We start from the raw sequence: 14,892 nt of genomic DNA, 5'->3' as shown, positions 1-14,892 counted from the left end.
TAATTAGAATGATAGTATAAAAACTTGTTATAATATAAGAGATAGTAAATAATAGTTATTGTAATTATAGTATAAAACATTTACGGAAAGAACAACTGGGAGATTAATAAAAACAAATATAAAGATCATTTATCTATTATCTTCAATTATAATTATTGTAAACTTCTCAACTTTGATAATCTTTTTAAACGAGAAAGAATATTGACTATCACACTATGAAGAACACAAATATCACATGACAAAACATACAAAAAGAAAATAACACAAAATAAACCAAGAAAAGAATCTCTTTGCATAACTACAGAAATATCAATCAACTCACTACTTAGCTAGTTGCCATACACTCCTACCTACATATGTACTGAGATAAATTAACTCCTAATTAACAAAACAAAAACACAGCATGTCTGCAAAACTTTATTAACGACACAATATGAAACATTTCAGTTCTAGTGTACTTTATACTTCAGTTAAAACTGACTTAGAAAAACAACACAAAATCATATATTTTGAAATTTGTAACTCCCCAATGGCTATATTTGTCCGTACTTATATATGGTCTTCCGCTTAAATTAAGAAATTAACAACTTTTCACATCTTAATTTTAAATTACATTAATGTGAACCAAAGGTACATAGTTCCTGTAAAATTACAAAAAGAAAAATCAAATGATTAAGAATTGAGATCACAAGTAAACCAATAATATTGAGGTGATTTTGCCTAACAGGTACAGTGAGTACAATGTATGATTAACTGTAATTATAATTTTTGTCAGGCCACTCATCATTCCAGACAAGGATAATCAAGCAGCAGAATGAGCAAGATCAAGCTGAACTATCTAGCAACATAAATATTCAAATATAGATTATTTATGCACTGACAAATTGAACAATCACTATGTCAACGAAATTAAGTAAATCGAAACTACTGAAATACAATAAAATAAAATTTGACCCCTAATGGGACACTTTTCCAGAGAAACTTCGCACCTGATTAGCTAACCGGAAAATAATATCCGTAGCTTTATGGTAGGGACTTTTTCCTCAATAAACATAAAAAATCTCAATCAAAAATAAAATTTTACAGCTTAAGAAAAATACCTGGCAAATCTCCACTTTATAACATACTTTAATACAAAAATCTTTTACTCAAAAAGTGAGGATGTAGGGGTAATTTAAAGTAGCAAAGGAAGACAGGTTCGTCCAGTTACAGAATCATATTGACTCACTTGAGCAGACTCTGGCAGGCCTTAATATCAGATGTTTGTAAATCCAACACTGCTTGTCCGGATGCAGAAGATTTAATGGCCCCTACCGCACTGTCAAATATTTCTCTCTGGAACATGTCATCTTCCACCTTCTTGAGAATCTCTCTCGCCACCTTAAAATCTAATCCCCCAGCCAAAATTAGTTTCCCAATTATCATACCAAAATTACTAGGTGATTTAGGTAAATCTATGCCAATATCATCCAGCAGAGAACCGAATAACAAACAGCCGGCCTCGATATCTATAGCAGTAAGAATCTTCTTAATGTATAGATACTCCATGAGATTGGCTACAGGTTCAACACATGGTGGACTTTTATCAAGTGCAAGGCAAATGGCTTCCTTAACAACCTCAGGGTAAAAAGAAGGAGATTTCAATTCCTCCACACACTGTAATGCCTCATCCAAAAGCCGAACACTGAAATATTCTTGTAGAAGAGAGATAGTTTTGCGTCGAAGATCATCAGTATTCAATCCACCAGATGGTGCTTGTGACTTCCCAGAGGATACAGGAACAGGAGCAACTGTTTTATCAAGTGAAGAGAGCTGAGATACTGTCTCAGGACCTACACCAAAGTTTGCCGGTCGAGCAGAAAATGTAGCAGCTCCATGTACTAGGGCACTATTTCTTCCACTTACAATACCACTACTCCCTTGAGGTAGCAATTTTGAATTAAGGATTGTGGGCTTGGAAAGTAAAGGGCTGTTGGGTCCAGCAGCTTGAACACCTGAGAAGTCTCCTCTTGGCATAGATCTAGACTTAGGCATCTCCCAGTTGCTATTATCAAATCCAGGCATCCCAGGCATCTTTCTGCTCCCTGGCATTCCAGGCATCAGACCCCCTGTACCAGGTCGGGAAATAGGGAAACCCCCGGGGCTGAAATTTCCATGAACACCACCACGGGCATTTCTCATACTTGCAGTGGCACCTGGTCGCAAACCAAGATTCTTTTCTGCCTCTGAATGAATTTCAGTAATGGTTTTGGCTTTGATCTACACAAGTCGGCACTAAAACTTAATAACAAGGCACTAAACACAAAGATATTGAGTCAGAATATAAAAAATCACAAAAAATTACCTCTTCCCGTCTAGGAACCCAATTACTAGCACGTAAGTCTAGAACATCTCGAATCATGAACCTAAGCCGGGGTACAAGTTGTAGATTTGAGCTCAATTCTTTCAATTGACTAAAGTACATATCATTTATACGCCGCGATTTAGGACTTTCATCAAGTTGCTTGCCAATAGTATTGAAAAACTGACATATGGCTTCCACATTTTCCTCAACAGGACAAGACTTGCTGTCTGGGGTTCCTAAAAGCTCCTGCTCAAAGTAAAAAGCATACAAGTAAGTGGATATTTATGAACCAACACTAACATTAGTTAGTGACAGTAGACATCTCAAGTTCTTCAAACCTGAACAATGTGATGGACAATCTTTTCAGGAACCATCTTCTGCTTCAATAGCTCACCAATTAAACGAATATTTCCAAGAGTCCGAAGCTTGAGCAGTCTTTCCTTGTCCATACGCTCCGTCTCCTGCTCAGGGACAGCCATCCTTTTTAGTTCCACACCTTCAAATGCCTCCTGGCAATTATTCAATAATACTCTCTTAAAGGTGATTTCCTTCCCATCGGGTTCCCCAGATGGGAATGGAGGCAGTTTTTCATTCAGATCAGAACACAGAAGAGCATACATTGGGCAAAATGTTGGTTCTAGAACAGCCTTGTCAAATATAAGTGAAATGACATCCTGCACTCACAAAGCAAAGCGAGTAAATTTAGAACAAGAATGTGAACAGATATAGATTAACAGCGGCAATTTAAAAGTGACGACCTTCAAGATGTCAGCAGAGGTAATGCCAGAATCAATTAACTGACCCTTCAGGACATCAAATTTCTCAGGAGTTAACTTATTCAGTATTCTGCATAAAATAAGACAACGTATAAGTAGCCAGAACCATCCAATTGAAAATATGTATAAATAGAAGGAGCTATCCTATTATTGTATATAAATAGCAGAAGCAACACAGGTCCAAAGACCATTAATAGAGTATAATGTGAAAAAGGCTTAAAAACAGCTTCAGAAGTGGCTCATTAATTTATACAGGAAAGGTAGAATCTTTTGTAAACAAAACTGACTTATTTTTTTATTTTTTACTTTCATATTTAATAGTCAACACCCTCCAATTGTGCATGGCTGAAGCCATTTTACAACCTAGCAGCATCAAGGGCAATTACTACACGATACATGTACTACAGAAGCTAAGATTCAAGCACACATGGCAACCCAGAATCCTTTCCCGTAGCATGGCTAATGGGACTCACACCTAACGGCAATTCACAACTCCAAAAATTTACCCTTTCACAGTCTTTAAGACACGATCCTTTTCAGATAGACTTCCCCTTCTGGCTGACCAAGGAACCTCAGCCTTGGTTAGTGTAGGAGTAGGTCCTCCCTGAATAAATAGACAGCAGATTAAAAATAATACAAATTCATCACGTCAATCTAATAATAGGTAAACAGTCAAATAACAATGATATTAAGCAAAAATTCTTGTAATAGCATATGACAAATACTCTTAATCTATTAACCAAGTAATTCTGATAAGGCCAGCAGCATAACTCACTCATCATGAATTACTAGTCTAAGGGGAACGGGTAGACTTCAAAAGAACATACAAAAACATTTATTACTAAATAAAAATAACTCCCGTTTTTTAATAGTAGCTCAGCACAATATCTTCTAATAATTGTAATTTTTATAAGTGGTGTTGGGATCTCCATTGAAACAACCCAACTAACATTCATTTAGATCCATGCTAACACATGCTTCTTCAACTGGTTTGCATCATCTGCAGCCAACTAAAAAAACACACTACAACTACAAAATTGCAGTGGCCATTGATACATGGATAAAAGCAAATGAAGCTACATTGTAACGAACAAATTAAGAAAAGACAAGAAAAGCAAGAAAAATTTATTTACTAAGCCAACAACTTATCATGTATGTAAGTTAGCTATTTATGTGGTGATGACCGCATCACATGTCCAAGAGTAACATAGATAAAAACTAGAAAAAAAAAATCATGCAAATATTGGTCACAGGTTCATCAGGGAATACGTAGCAAAAAAAAATTATGATAATAAAAATATATATATAAAGCAACAATAAGTGTATGTATAGCAATCACTCCTTTGGAAAAATCTCATCTCATTTATTTCTTTTGCTGTGAGCAAAACAAATAGTAAGACAGTTGTATAACATTTTCTTGTAAACTGATTTATTTCTTCCAATGCTTACCCCTTGGGTAGAAGACATTTGTGTCCTTGCAAACTGACTACTGTTATCTCTGAGGTTTTCCCAAGACCTCTCATCTGGGCTAGCAGGAAGTTGTCCAGAACGACCACGCCAATCACGATTATCTGTCTCGGGATACCGATTTTGTAGTTGATGAGGAGGCTGCACAATATTACATAACATAAATTGTAAAAATGAATACAGATAGATTTATAAAACAGATAATAATTAATTGCTACAGTCAAAAGAACAAATGTATCAGATCAGTAGTACAAGTACGTTTTCCACCAAAAAATAAATCAACTTTATTAATCAATTTACAAATGGGATGGAAGATGATTTATGGTTCTTAACAAAACTATAAAGAAGGCAGAGTAGATAGTTACATTGCTGTCAGCACGTCCTCCCCAACTTTGATTTTCACCAAAAAGTTCAGCTTCTATATCTTGCTTAATTTTCAGAGTATCATCAGGGACGTCAACAATAACCTACAAAAGAAAATTTTCAACAAATTAGATAACAGTTAAAACATCAGTATTAGTTTAGATGCTTACACGAGTCACAAAAGAATACTGAACCATAATATTCAGAAGCAGATTTCTCTAGTATGGAGTGCAAAGGGGGAGAAATACCACGAAAAGAAAAATTTCGAGACTTAGGTAATATAGCCTTTTAATGCACCAAAACACAATCCCCCCCCCCACCAAAAAAAAAAAAGATAGACCGCTGATCCTATAATAAAATAATAAAAATCAATTAGCCATGACCGAATGCTGATCCTACACTAGATTTTAGCAGAAGATAGGTGTGATCAGTATAAAGCTTAAATAACAAAAAAAAGGACAGTAGATCAAAGAACTGTTAAAAGAAAATAAAAAATTCTGCTTATTCAGAAACAGATTTATAGAAATAAAAATAAAGCTAAATTTCAAGAACAAACAATTACCTCTTGAAGCTGTAAAAGCTTATCTCTGGTATATTGCACACGTTCACGAACCTCAAAACGTGAATCTCCGGTCTATAAATCAAAAACAATAAACAATCAAGATACAGATCTCTATGCAAAGCCCACACTAAAACCACGACCTTACAACCAATAAACACCTCATATATGATAGTATGCAACGATAAACATCACATAATCACATTTATTTTCCATTCAAGTCCCTTACAAAACTCTGGTGATAAAAATGGTTATAAATTAACCAGCATACACGAAACTCAATGATGAACCAACATTTCTCCTAACATTTGCTAAGACAAAACCGTCCCCCTTTTCAATTCCTTAGAAACAAATACGCTGATAACACAACAGACTCATTTACTACGTTGTGTGGGAAAAAGCCTCTCTCTTGCATAAGATACGTGTGAAACATTCAAAAAAACATAAAAACTTCCTTAATGCAAAGGCAATGAACCAACATGCCTAGCAACATTAGGCCAACACAGTCGTTTTTTAAGGAAAATCGCATAGGCAGAGGCAGCTCTTGCAAACTGTTTTACTGCAATGGCATTTCCTGTGAGAGGGAACCCCATTGGTATTGATATTCACTAACAACCGTAGAACCAAACCCTAGTTCCAAAGACAAACTTGTAGGAATGTGTGTGGGTCCTTTGTGGGCAATCTAAAACTCAAGAAAGCCCACCTAAAGCCCACACGTTGCTTTGTGTCCATATTTACAGCAAGAACCCATAGCTGAGTGCTCCCACCAAGAATCAGGACATTCCAACTTTAATACCCTAAACTTAAATTCTACAACCATATTCATCAAATATAAAATGATAACAATAGTAATAACAAAAGCAACAGCAGTTGGGTAAGTGTAACGAGATCCAAAGAAAAGGTGGTTGAGAAATCGGAGAAGTGAGTGGAGAGAAGCGAAAGATCTGACCTTGAGGGAGAAAGACGCATGGGGGCGCGTGAGAGGGAGATCGGCGGAGGAAGTGAAAGAGGAGGAGGAGAGAGCAAAAAGCCTGCTTCCGCCGCCACGACCGCCGCCAGGCCTCAAGCTTAGAACCGTTGAATCAGCCTGCTGCATATCACTACTGAGTGCCACAGACTAGAGAGTGTTGATTGATGGATTGTTGTTTCTTCTCTCTCTCTTCTGCGCAGCGCCAGAGAGAAGAGAAAGAGAAACAGTGCGGGAAACAAATAAAACCCTTACACCAAACAACAATTGCAGCGGCTACGCTACTTACTCCCTCTATTTCCCCAAAATTAGTGTCCGCAACCGCTTTTATTTTTTTTAAAAACATTTTTTCAAAATATAACATATATAAGCTCAAATTTTTTATTTTTTATTTTCATCGGATCTAAAATTAAAAGTAGTATAAATCCACATAAGGAAAAAAAATCATATCTAAAATTCACAATATCAAGATCTGATCTTCACCAATTTAACTCCATCAATGAAATTATAATTTTTGAAATCAATAACTTTAAATAAATTTCACAAATTTTACTTGCACCAACATTGCTTCACTTATTAATAATTTTAAATAGAATAAAGTATTTAGATTTCTCTTTAAGAAAATATACAAGGATAAAAAAAAAGTCTACAATTGTGATTTGCAAAGACCCATTATTCAATTGGATATTTTGATAGATTTTATCCTGATTTTTTACTAATTTTGAAAGATTTAAAGTATTCAAGTGGATACTTTCTTTTACTACCCTAAAACACGGTATATTTCCCTATATTAATGTAAATGAATATAGCTTCTCACTCCCAATGGATAAAAGTCATTCATAACTCCAAATTTACAAATGAGGTTTTTTAGTTTCATCCATATAAGAAAGTTGAAAACCCACTTTTAAAGTTAAAATCTCTATAAATACACGATCCCCGTTATATTAAAAGAATCTCATAACACTATCCTACCATTAAAGTGTAAAGTCATAAATAAGATTTATATGATTATATATATATATATATTTACATACAAAATTCGTTACAAATATTTCAGTCTTGATAAAATTACCTAATGTAACACTAAGTAAAATAATTTACAAAACTTAAAGTTTGAAGAGAAGTATATTAAAATAGTACAAGATGCATCAAAGTCTATATGAAAAACAAAACTTACTTAAAAAGTGAACGCAAGTTCTCAAGAAATAGATGAAGTTTAAATGTAAGCTAAAAAAATATACGTCATCCAAAAAATAACAAAGTAAAATATGAGAATACATTATGAGAATTCAAAGAAGTGTACAAATTTTATGTTTATATCACAAGACACACTTTGAATTACAAAAAATTTTAAAAGTCACGAAAGTTCACTTGTGAATCCCAAAGGTGATTCTAACATGGTGAACCAACTATTTGAGTTAATATGCCCAATACGGTGTTGTAAGTGTTACAAAAAGAATATGTATATATGAAGTTGTCCTTCATATTGAAATAAATTATTAGCTTTAGAATGGAAGAGTTTGAATAGAGTTTAAAACTGATTTGAAAAAAAAAATCGAAGAGGCTTATTAAACATTGGAGGGGTTGTATAATGATTTTGTAAACAAGTTCATAAATGTTTTCGTAAATATTTGTAATAAGACAACAAATAGTTGAAAACTCAAGAAATAGAAAGCAATAAGGAACATTTTGGTGGTTCACCGTTAACTTAGGTAATGTTCAATTCTCCTTTGCCAACTGCAAAGATTTTCACTAATTAAAAATTGATTACAATGATTATCACTATTACTCATATTGGTTATTATTTGTTATACACTTTTAGAACTTGGTCCAATCCCACCACTACCTGAATAAAAATGTGATGTTGAGTTTGACTAGTTATTGCACTTGAAATTAATCTTTTTTATAGGTAAGAAAATTTATTAACGAAATAGGTTTCTTTTCTAAAAACATGAAAGAAATGTTGCAATTCAAGTTTAAGTGATGATATTTTATTTTCTATAGGTTGCAACTATATGAACAATTGATATAATTTGTTTTTATGTCCCCTTTAATTTCTTGGTCAAGTTTGTCATATTGACCTGTTGTCGTATTTTTACGTTCCTTAAATTGTTTCTATTTTGTTTCGTATTTATTAGTGTTAGACTATAAAAATATAAGATTTTAACTTTTAATGATATTAACTATCGAATATTATGATTTTATTAATTTATTATCTAATATATGTTTCAGGTTTTGAATAATATGTTTTTACTATTATATATTTAATTATGAAAAGAGCAAGTAAATCACATTAATTGGTTTAGTTTGTTTTAGATTTTTTTTCTTTCAATTCGAACCAAACTGAATCGCATGTATTTTTTATATTTGATTTGAATGTATTTTTAACAAAAAAACAAAACCAAATCGCACCGCAAACACCTCTGGTGAATGCACAAGTCTACGAGGTGCCTTCTACACTTTAATGACATGTAACATTATCTATGTGTATCCATCATGGAAGTATTACATATTTGGCATAAAAAGAACAAACACGCCCAATAAATGTTTCCTCATTCGTTAGGGGATCACTCATTCATTGTCCTTATATAGGAAGAATATCAAGATGGAACAATAGTTTGTGCGTTAGTCTTTAATCCATCCATGTAGTAATAAAGGATATATGGAGTGATTCTTTGACCTCCAAACAAAACCACGAGAAGAAACATGCACAACACAATAAATATTGATTATTAGTTGCAGTGTGTGAGAACTCTTTTCAATAGTTGTTCTTATCTTTCTTCAATAATATCATTGGTACCTTAATGTCTTAAATTATCTGAGTCTTAAGGTCTTGCATGAACGTATAATTATTTTTCATTTTTAGGTGACATTAGAATTTAATATCTCACTATACACATAACAAGATACTCCCAAATAATCATAACAATTACATGATTCTCTTGCCTAAAAAGTTTTACAACTTCATACCTTATCTAACCTAAAGGTTCACCAATGAACATTTCTCAGGTACCCTATTATAGTTGACTCATAAACCTCCAATCCCTTACTGATATACAATTATCATATTAGTCAACAACCTCCTTCATCCCTAACCTTAACATCTAAACTTATTGTTTAAGTACAACATCAACAATGGAAATCGAGCATATAACCTCCAACATCATCATCAATTCATATATGATTGCCCTATTCAGTCATGGAACAATCCACCATTTAACAAATAAAGTTTTCATTTTATGTTCATAACTCATTATAAAAGCCATGAAAATTTAACATGAACTCCAACATAAAACAACAACAAAAAATGTTAAAATGCAGTAAAATATTTATGAATTTCGTTAAGATGTTTTTGGATTTTTTTAAGGGACCACTACGTAAACCAAGTTTTATTAAGTTTTCTCACAACACATCTTAACTCCAACCAAGTTAAAGTTTGAGATGAAGGTGGAGAATCTAACTCCTGAAAAAATAATTTTATTAAACTTAATAATACGACAACAATATCATAAAAAAGAAAGGTATAATTACCTTATTCGTCCCTACACTTAGGGGCAATAATCAATTTAGTATAATAATTTTTAAAAAAATCAATTTGATTTCTATATTTATTAAAATGTATTTAAAATGATCGTTTATATTAAATTCCCAAATCCCCTCTTACAGCGTCAAAAACTGCTTAAAACTGCTTATGTGTAGAGATAAGGAAAATTTGGTTTAGGTGTGAGGAGTGACGTGTGAAGTGAGGTGAATGACTATATTAGTTTAGTAATGGTTACATTAGTTTAGTGAAAATTGAAATAGGGGTTAGAGTTTTTTTATATTTTGAATTGGGGGTTACGAATTTAGGCCTGAGGAGTTCGTCGATGATCCCTCCAGCTATCTTCTCCTCTCTTTCTCTTTCACCTTCTCGGGAACCACCATCCATCGCTTGCGCACCGGATTCTCACTCTCACTCTCTCGTTCCTCAAACATCGATTTCACCATTTGCAGAACCCTATAATCCAGCTTCAGCACCTCATGCGAACCCAGCTTAAGGATCTCACGTGCCACCGACACGCACACTAAAGTCTGGATTTCGTGCCTTCGTGCTTCCCCCACTCTCTCGTCACACTCGTTCACTTCAAACTCGTTCACTCCACTCAACCAAACATCCACCCCCGACCCGAAGGCACACCCAACCACACCGTCCCCGGCGGCATAGGACCGAGTTTGCGACACCCTGTAGAACCATTCGATATCGTTAACGTGGTTCCTCGTTTGCTCCTTCGACATTCTGACTTTCGTTCCCTCTGTGCCTTTTGAGCCTATAAAGAAGTCGTCGCTGTATTCTAGTGTGAGACGAGAGTCGCTTTCTTTGGTGGCTTGCCTGAATATGGCATACACCCACTACTCCGGACGGGTCTGCAGAATGAACTGGAGACGCTGCTGAAGTGCGTTTGGGAGCACCGATGAGAATGCTGAATCTATAAATTCTCTGCCCTTCCCTTTCATTTTTTCTAACTCAGTTTCTTCGGAAACCCTAAATTCGTAACCCCTAATTCAAAATAAAAAAACCCTAACCTCTATTTCAATTTTCACTAAACTAATTTCAATTTTCATTAAATTAATGGAACCATCCACCTCGGTTGACACGTCATACCTCATAATAAACCAAATTTCCCTTCTTTCTGTCCACATACGACATACGCATTCTTGACGCGTAAGAGGGGATTTAACGGATAATTTTAAATACATTTTAAGAAACATACGATCAAATTAATTTTTTTAAAAATCATTATACTAAATTAACTATTATCCCTAAAGACGAATAAGATAATTATAAAAAAAAAATCACAATAAGAGAATGAGGAAAAAAAAGACCTCATTTAACCAAAATAGTAATATGTAAAAAACGAGATTTTTTTTCCATTTAACAAATGAGTTGGCCATATAACCAACCGACTCAATCCAACCATTATAAAGAGGAGTATGATAGCTTTGGCTAAAATACAATAATTTCCCTAGAGAATTTAGCTAGAACATCACCAATGAAACATGTTAAAAACCTGATTCTGAAAACTTAAGCACGTTTTGAAAGTGCGCACAATTGAATATGCCAATGGAAGGGGAAGAAAAAGAATAAAAGAAAATAAAGTGACATAAGGAATATTTCAGTAGAATAAGGTCTAAAATTGGCAGGGTGGGTTGAGAAGATTGATTGTTGAAGGCAGTGTAGAGAGTAAAAGTATTGTTGTTGTGAAAGAAGATGTTTCGGGTGAGCAACAATCTGATTGGGGTGCTGAATTTGCTCGCATTCCTTCTGTCGATTCCCATTCTGGTGACGGGCGTGTGGTTGAGTAAGCAAGCCAACACGGAGTGCGAATGGTGGCTGGAGAGAGTCTTCATCGTTTTGGGTGTTTTCCTTTTGCTCGTGTCTCTGGCAGGTCTGGTCGGCGCATGTTGTCGTGTCTCATGTCTCCTCTGGCTCTACCTCTTCGTCATGTTCCTCCTCATACTCCTTCTTCTCTCCTTCACCGTCTTCGCCTTCGTTGTCACCAACAAGGGTGCTGGTCAAGTCCTTTCCAACCGAGGCTACAAGGAGTACAGGCTCGGTGACTACTCCAATTGGTTTCAGAACAGAGTCAACAACACTCACACCTGGAACCGAATTCAGAGCTGTCTCCAATCTTCCAAACTCTGCTCCAAATTTCAAACCCAATTCGCCAACGACACTGCTCAACAGTTCTACGCTCAGAACTTGTCCGCGCTTCAGGTATTCTCTTCCGCATTTCCTTTCTTTTCGAATTTCTCTGTTTCCACGTCTTCAATGCAAATTCAACTCCTTTAATCTGCTATAAAGCCTCTTGAGCCGTGGTTCTCTACTTGTCTAGTACTGTCTGTGCCTTTTCCCTCTGACCCACCACCGTGTGGTTTTCATTTCCACTTCTGGAGAAACTGTTTCTTCGATCTGCTCTAGCTTGTGAGCACGAGAGGTGTTTGTGTGATTTTATATCCTAAGTAGGTTTTTCTTTAGTGTTCTTTCACCAAATTTTTAATGGTGGCATGGATGCTTGTGCTGTTAGAGTAAAAAGTAAGTTGCTTTTCATTTCTCTTGAGCTGCACTTGTGTTGCAATCAGTAATCTTTTGTTCCTTGCAGCATTTAGACAACGCTTTTTTTCCCATTTATGATTTATCTAGTTTTCATAAAAGCTTTTAAACTTTCTGAACGATGTTTGGGGTACCTCTACCTTTTTCATCTGATCTTTCTCTTTCAGTTTCTTTTCCATCAGAAATTTCACTTTTTGTTTCTACTTATACCTTCTTTCTCGTTCTGCACCAAAAAATAAGGTGTAAATAAACCATTTGTTTTTCTTTGTTGTGTATGATAAATTGAACTGTTACTTTCGTTTGTTTTGCCTTCTATTGAATTAAAAACTGAGAAAGTAACAAGCTCCTATGTTCACATTTGGCCTTTACTTTTGCACTATGGAGTATGAAGTCATCATCTTCGTGGTTTTTGAGCCAATATTGAATGAATTGGTCAAGTGATTCTGAACGGTTCTTCTTAGCAGGACTCATAATGAAAAGTAGGAACTGACCTATACTGAACATGATGACTACCCTTCTTGGAGACTAGTATTAGAATAAATGTTTCATACTGTATTTTGTTAATTTAACCTTTAATTACCACAACATGCAAAACTGTAGTTGATTGACGACCTTTACACGTTTGCTTTTGAATCTGAGTTGCTCAGCGCAGTATATGTTCTTGGCATGACTTAGAAATTTTAGGTCTCATGGTTTTGCACTTGTTGTTTTGTGCTTCAGTCCGGGTGTTGCAAGCCATCAGACAGCTGCAACTTTGAGTACCAGGGTCCATCTGTCTGGAATAAGCCTGAAGGTGCAAATTATACCAACTCTGACTGTAATGCTTGGGAGAATGATCCAAATGTTCTGTGCTTCAATTGCCAAACATGCAAGGCTGGGTTCCTACAGAACCTTAAGACTGACTGGAAGAAGGTGACAATTGTGAATGTCATATTCCTCGTCTTCCTCATTATTGTGTACTCTGTTGGTTGCTGTGCATTCCGGAATAACTTGAGAGATAATCGGAAGCACTAGATGCAGCGATGTATGTTAGAAGCATGTAAATGAGGCAAGTAATTTGTTTTTATTTTCCTGGATTCTGTGATAAGGTATGTTATTTGTGTAGTTAGCTTCTACAGTTAGTTTCTAAGCTATGTTCCTGCTCCCACCTTCTATTGCCGTTTCCTAGTTTGATCACCTTGGATTGCCGTTTGCCGAATACTTCTCAGCTATGGTTTGTTTATTATCTGAAGCATTTTGTCTACTGTGTTAGGCGTAACCATATGAATCAAGTATTGGAGTGGAGCTGTGGTTCCTTTTCCAATTGAATAAGATGATTCGTGATTTGTTGTTGAGGTGTGGAGATAAGATATCTGTTTGGAGAACGTGTCGAGAATGAGTGGTATGGGTCTGCCACTCGTTTTATCCTCCTTTTCCTCGTTGTATCATGACTAATCGTTTTGGTTTAGACCTCAAAATGTGGGGACACGTTAAGATAGACATAGATTGTTTGATTTGATTGTAGCAGCTGTTCTTGTCGCAACTCTATGAGGCATCTTTTTCACAACGTGGAATTGAAAAGAAATAAATGCTTTGAGGGTCAGTATTCTTGCCTCTATCACCACTATTCTTGTCGCTACTCAGCTACCTCTTTCTGTGCTAGAATATGGAATCGTAAAAATTTCAACTTTTTAAACATTGTGAAATGAGACACTACTTTACTTTCTGAGTTTCAGATTATTGGAATGGATGTTTTCAGTCTACTTTAATCGCATCATATTTATACTTTTTCTAATGATAAAGGAAAACGAAGGGCATGATCAACACCTCCTTTATCATATTTACACGAGTGAGAGAAAAGAGAGTGAGGTTTAAGGGTAAATGAAAATGAATTTATGGAGGCTGGGAATAATATGCTTCCAAAGTGGTAGTAACACCTCCTTTTACTTGCTAAACTCACACTCTCTAAATTCTCTGGAGGAGAAAAAGAGAACAAGTGAGCGAGAGAAGAGGAAATATGAGATTTGAAGGCGAAGGAAGATGAATCTTTGAAGGTCCACAAATATCTTAGAAGGCTGATCAGCAACATCATTGTTAGATGGTCCACAAATATCATGCTCTCACATTTTGTTCTTATCACTTATAGCTAGTTAAAGTGAGTCTCATCATCTCAAACAATTGTAGGGTTGATGTATCTGTTCTTCTTGATCTGCTAGCTCCTGTTATATGATGCTCCAACTGCACTTTTGATGCCTCTTTGATGAATCTACTTTGGCATACTTTTGCTTAGCCCTCACTTTGCCTTTTTTTAAATCTTCCTCTAATAATCTTATTAAGATTTTATTC

The 14,892-nt window shown here is 35.2% G+C and overlaps 2 protein-coding genes and 1 non-coding gene across 7 annotated transcripts; 1 reads left to right on the top strand and 2 right to left on the bottom strand.

Annotated features, from left to right (window-relative positions):
• Window positions 1–839: 839 nt before the first annotated feature.
• On the bottom strand, window positions 840–6,811 carry LOC137823150 (eukaryotic translation initiation factor-like). The gene is made up of 9 exons (XM_068628294.1): window positions 6,459–6,811; window positions 5,513–5,584; window positions 4,953–5,054; window positions 4,570–4,728; window positions 3,627–3,724; window positions 3,103–3,190; window positions 2,683–3,018; window positions 2,345–2,590; window positions 840–2,259 (listed from the first exon to the last, which is right to left on the bottom strand). Exons 1-9 carry the CDS (start codon window positions 6,603–6,605, stop codon window positions 1,225–1,227), a joined length of 2,283 nt encoding a protein of 760 aa, XP_068484395.1. The 5' UTR covers window positions 6,606–6,811; the 3' UTR covers window positions 840–1,224.
• Window positions 6,164–6,267, bottom strand: LOC137823248 (small nucleolar RNA snoR103). Its single transcript, XR_011083101.1, has one exon. It is a non-coding gene; the product is annotated as a small nucleolar RNA snoR103 (small nucleolar RNA).
• Window positions 6,812–11,418: 4,607 nt separating the features above from the next.
• LOC137820573 (tetraspanin-7-like) lies at window positions 11,419–14,835 on the top strand. Of its 5 annotated transcripts, XR_011082651.1 has the most exons (4): window positions 11,438–12,231; window positions 13,288–13,615; window positions 13,820–14,145; window positions 14,283–14,835. XR_011082651.1 is itself a non-coding variant. In XM_068624719.1 (3 exons), the coding sequence occupies exons 1-2, from the start codon at window positions 11,725–11,727 to the stop codon at window positions 13,579–13,581; spliced, it is 801 nt and encodes a 266-aa protein (XP_068480820.1). In that variant the 5' UTR covers window positions 11,438–11,724; the 3' UTR covers window positions 13,582–13,615; window positions 13,820–14,167. The 5 variants fall into 5 exon arrangements, 2 of the variants coding, with proteins under 2 accessions (XP_068480819.1, XP_068480820.1); XR_011082650.1 differs by having other exon boundaries at window positions 11,419–12,231; window positions 13,288–14,145; window positions 14,350–14,835; XR_011082649.1 differs by having other exon boundaries at window positions 11,419–12,231; window positions 13,288–14,145.
• Window positions 14,836–14,892: the final 57 nt, after the last annotated feature.

This window comes from Phaseolus vulgaris, chromosome 9 (assembly GCF_000499845.2).
Source record: "Phaseolus vulgaris cultivar G19833 chromosome 9, P. vulgaris v2.0, whole genome shotgun sequence".
Classification (NCBI taxonomy): domain Eukaryota; kingdom Viridiplantae; phylum Streptophyta; class Magnoliopsida; order Fabales; family Fabaceae; genus Phaseolus; species Phaseolus vulgaris.
This window is presented reverse-complemented; position numbering and strand designations above follow the sequence as displayed.

What these genes read in the sequence shown, in the direction of transcription:
- LOC137823150 (XM_068628294.1), bottom strand. Translation starts at nt 6,605, where the DNA reads ATGCAGCAGGCTGATTCAACGGTTCTAAGCTTGAGGCCTGGCGGCGGT. An exon ending in ATGCGTCTTTCTCCCTCAAG is followed by an intron (nt 5,585 to 6,458) that starts GTCAGATCTTTC and finishes TTTGATTTATAG; the next exon opens with ACCGGAGATTCACGTTTTGA. An exon ending in AAATGTCTTCTACCCAAGGG is followed by an intron (nt 3,725 to 4,569) that starts GTAAGCATTGGA and finishes CTATTTATTCAG; the next exon opens with GGAGGACCTACTCCTACACT.
- LOC137820573 (XM_068624718.1), top strand. Translation starts at nt 11,725, where the DNA reads ATGTTTCGGGTGAGCAACAATCTGATTGGGGTGCTGAATTTGCTCGCA. An exon ending in AGAACTTGTCCGCGCTTCAG is followed by an intron (nt 12,232 to 13,287) that starts GTATTCTCTTCC and finishes TTTGTGCTTCAG; the next exon opens with TCCGGGTGTTGCAAGCCATC.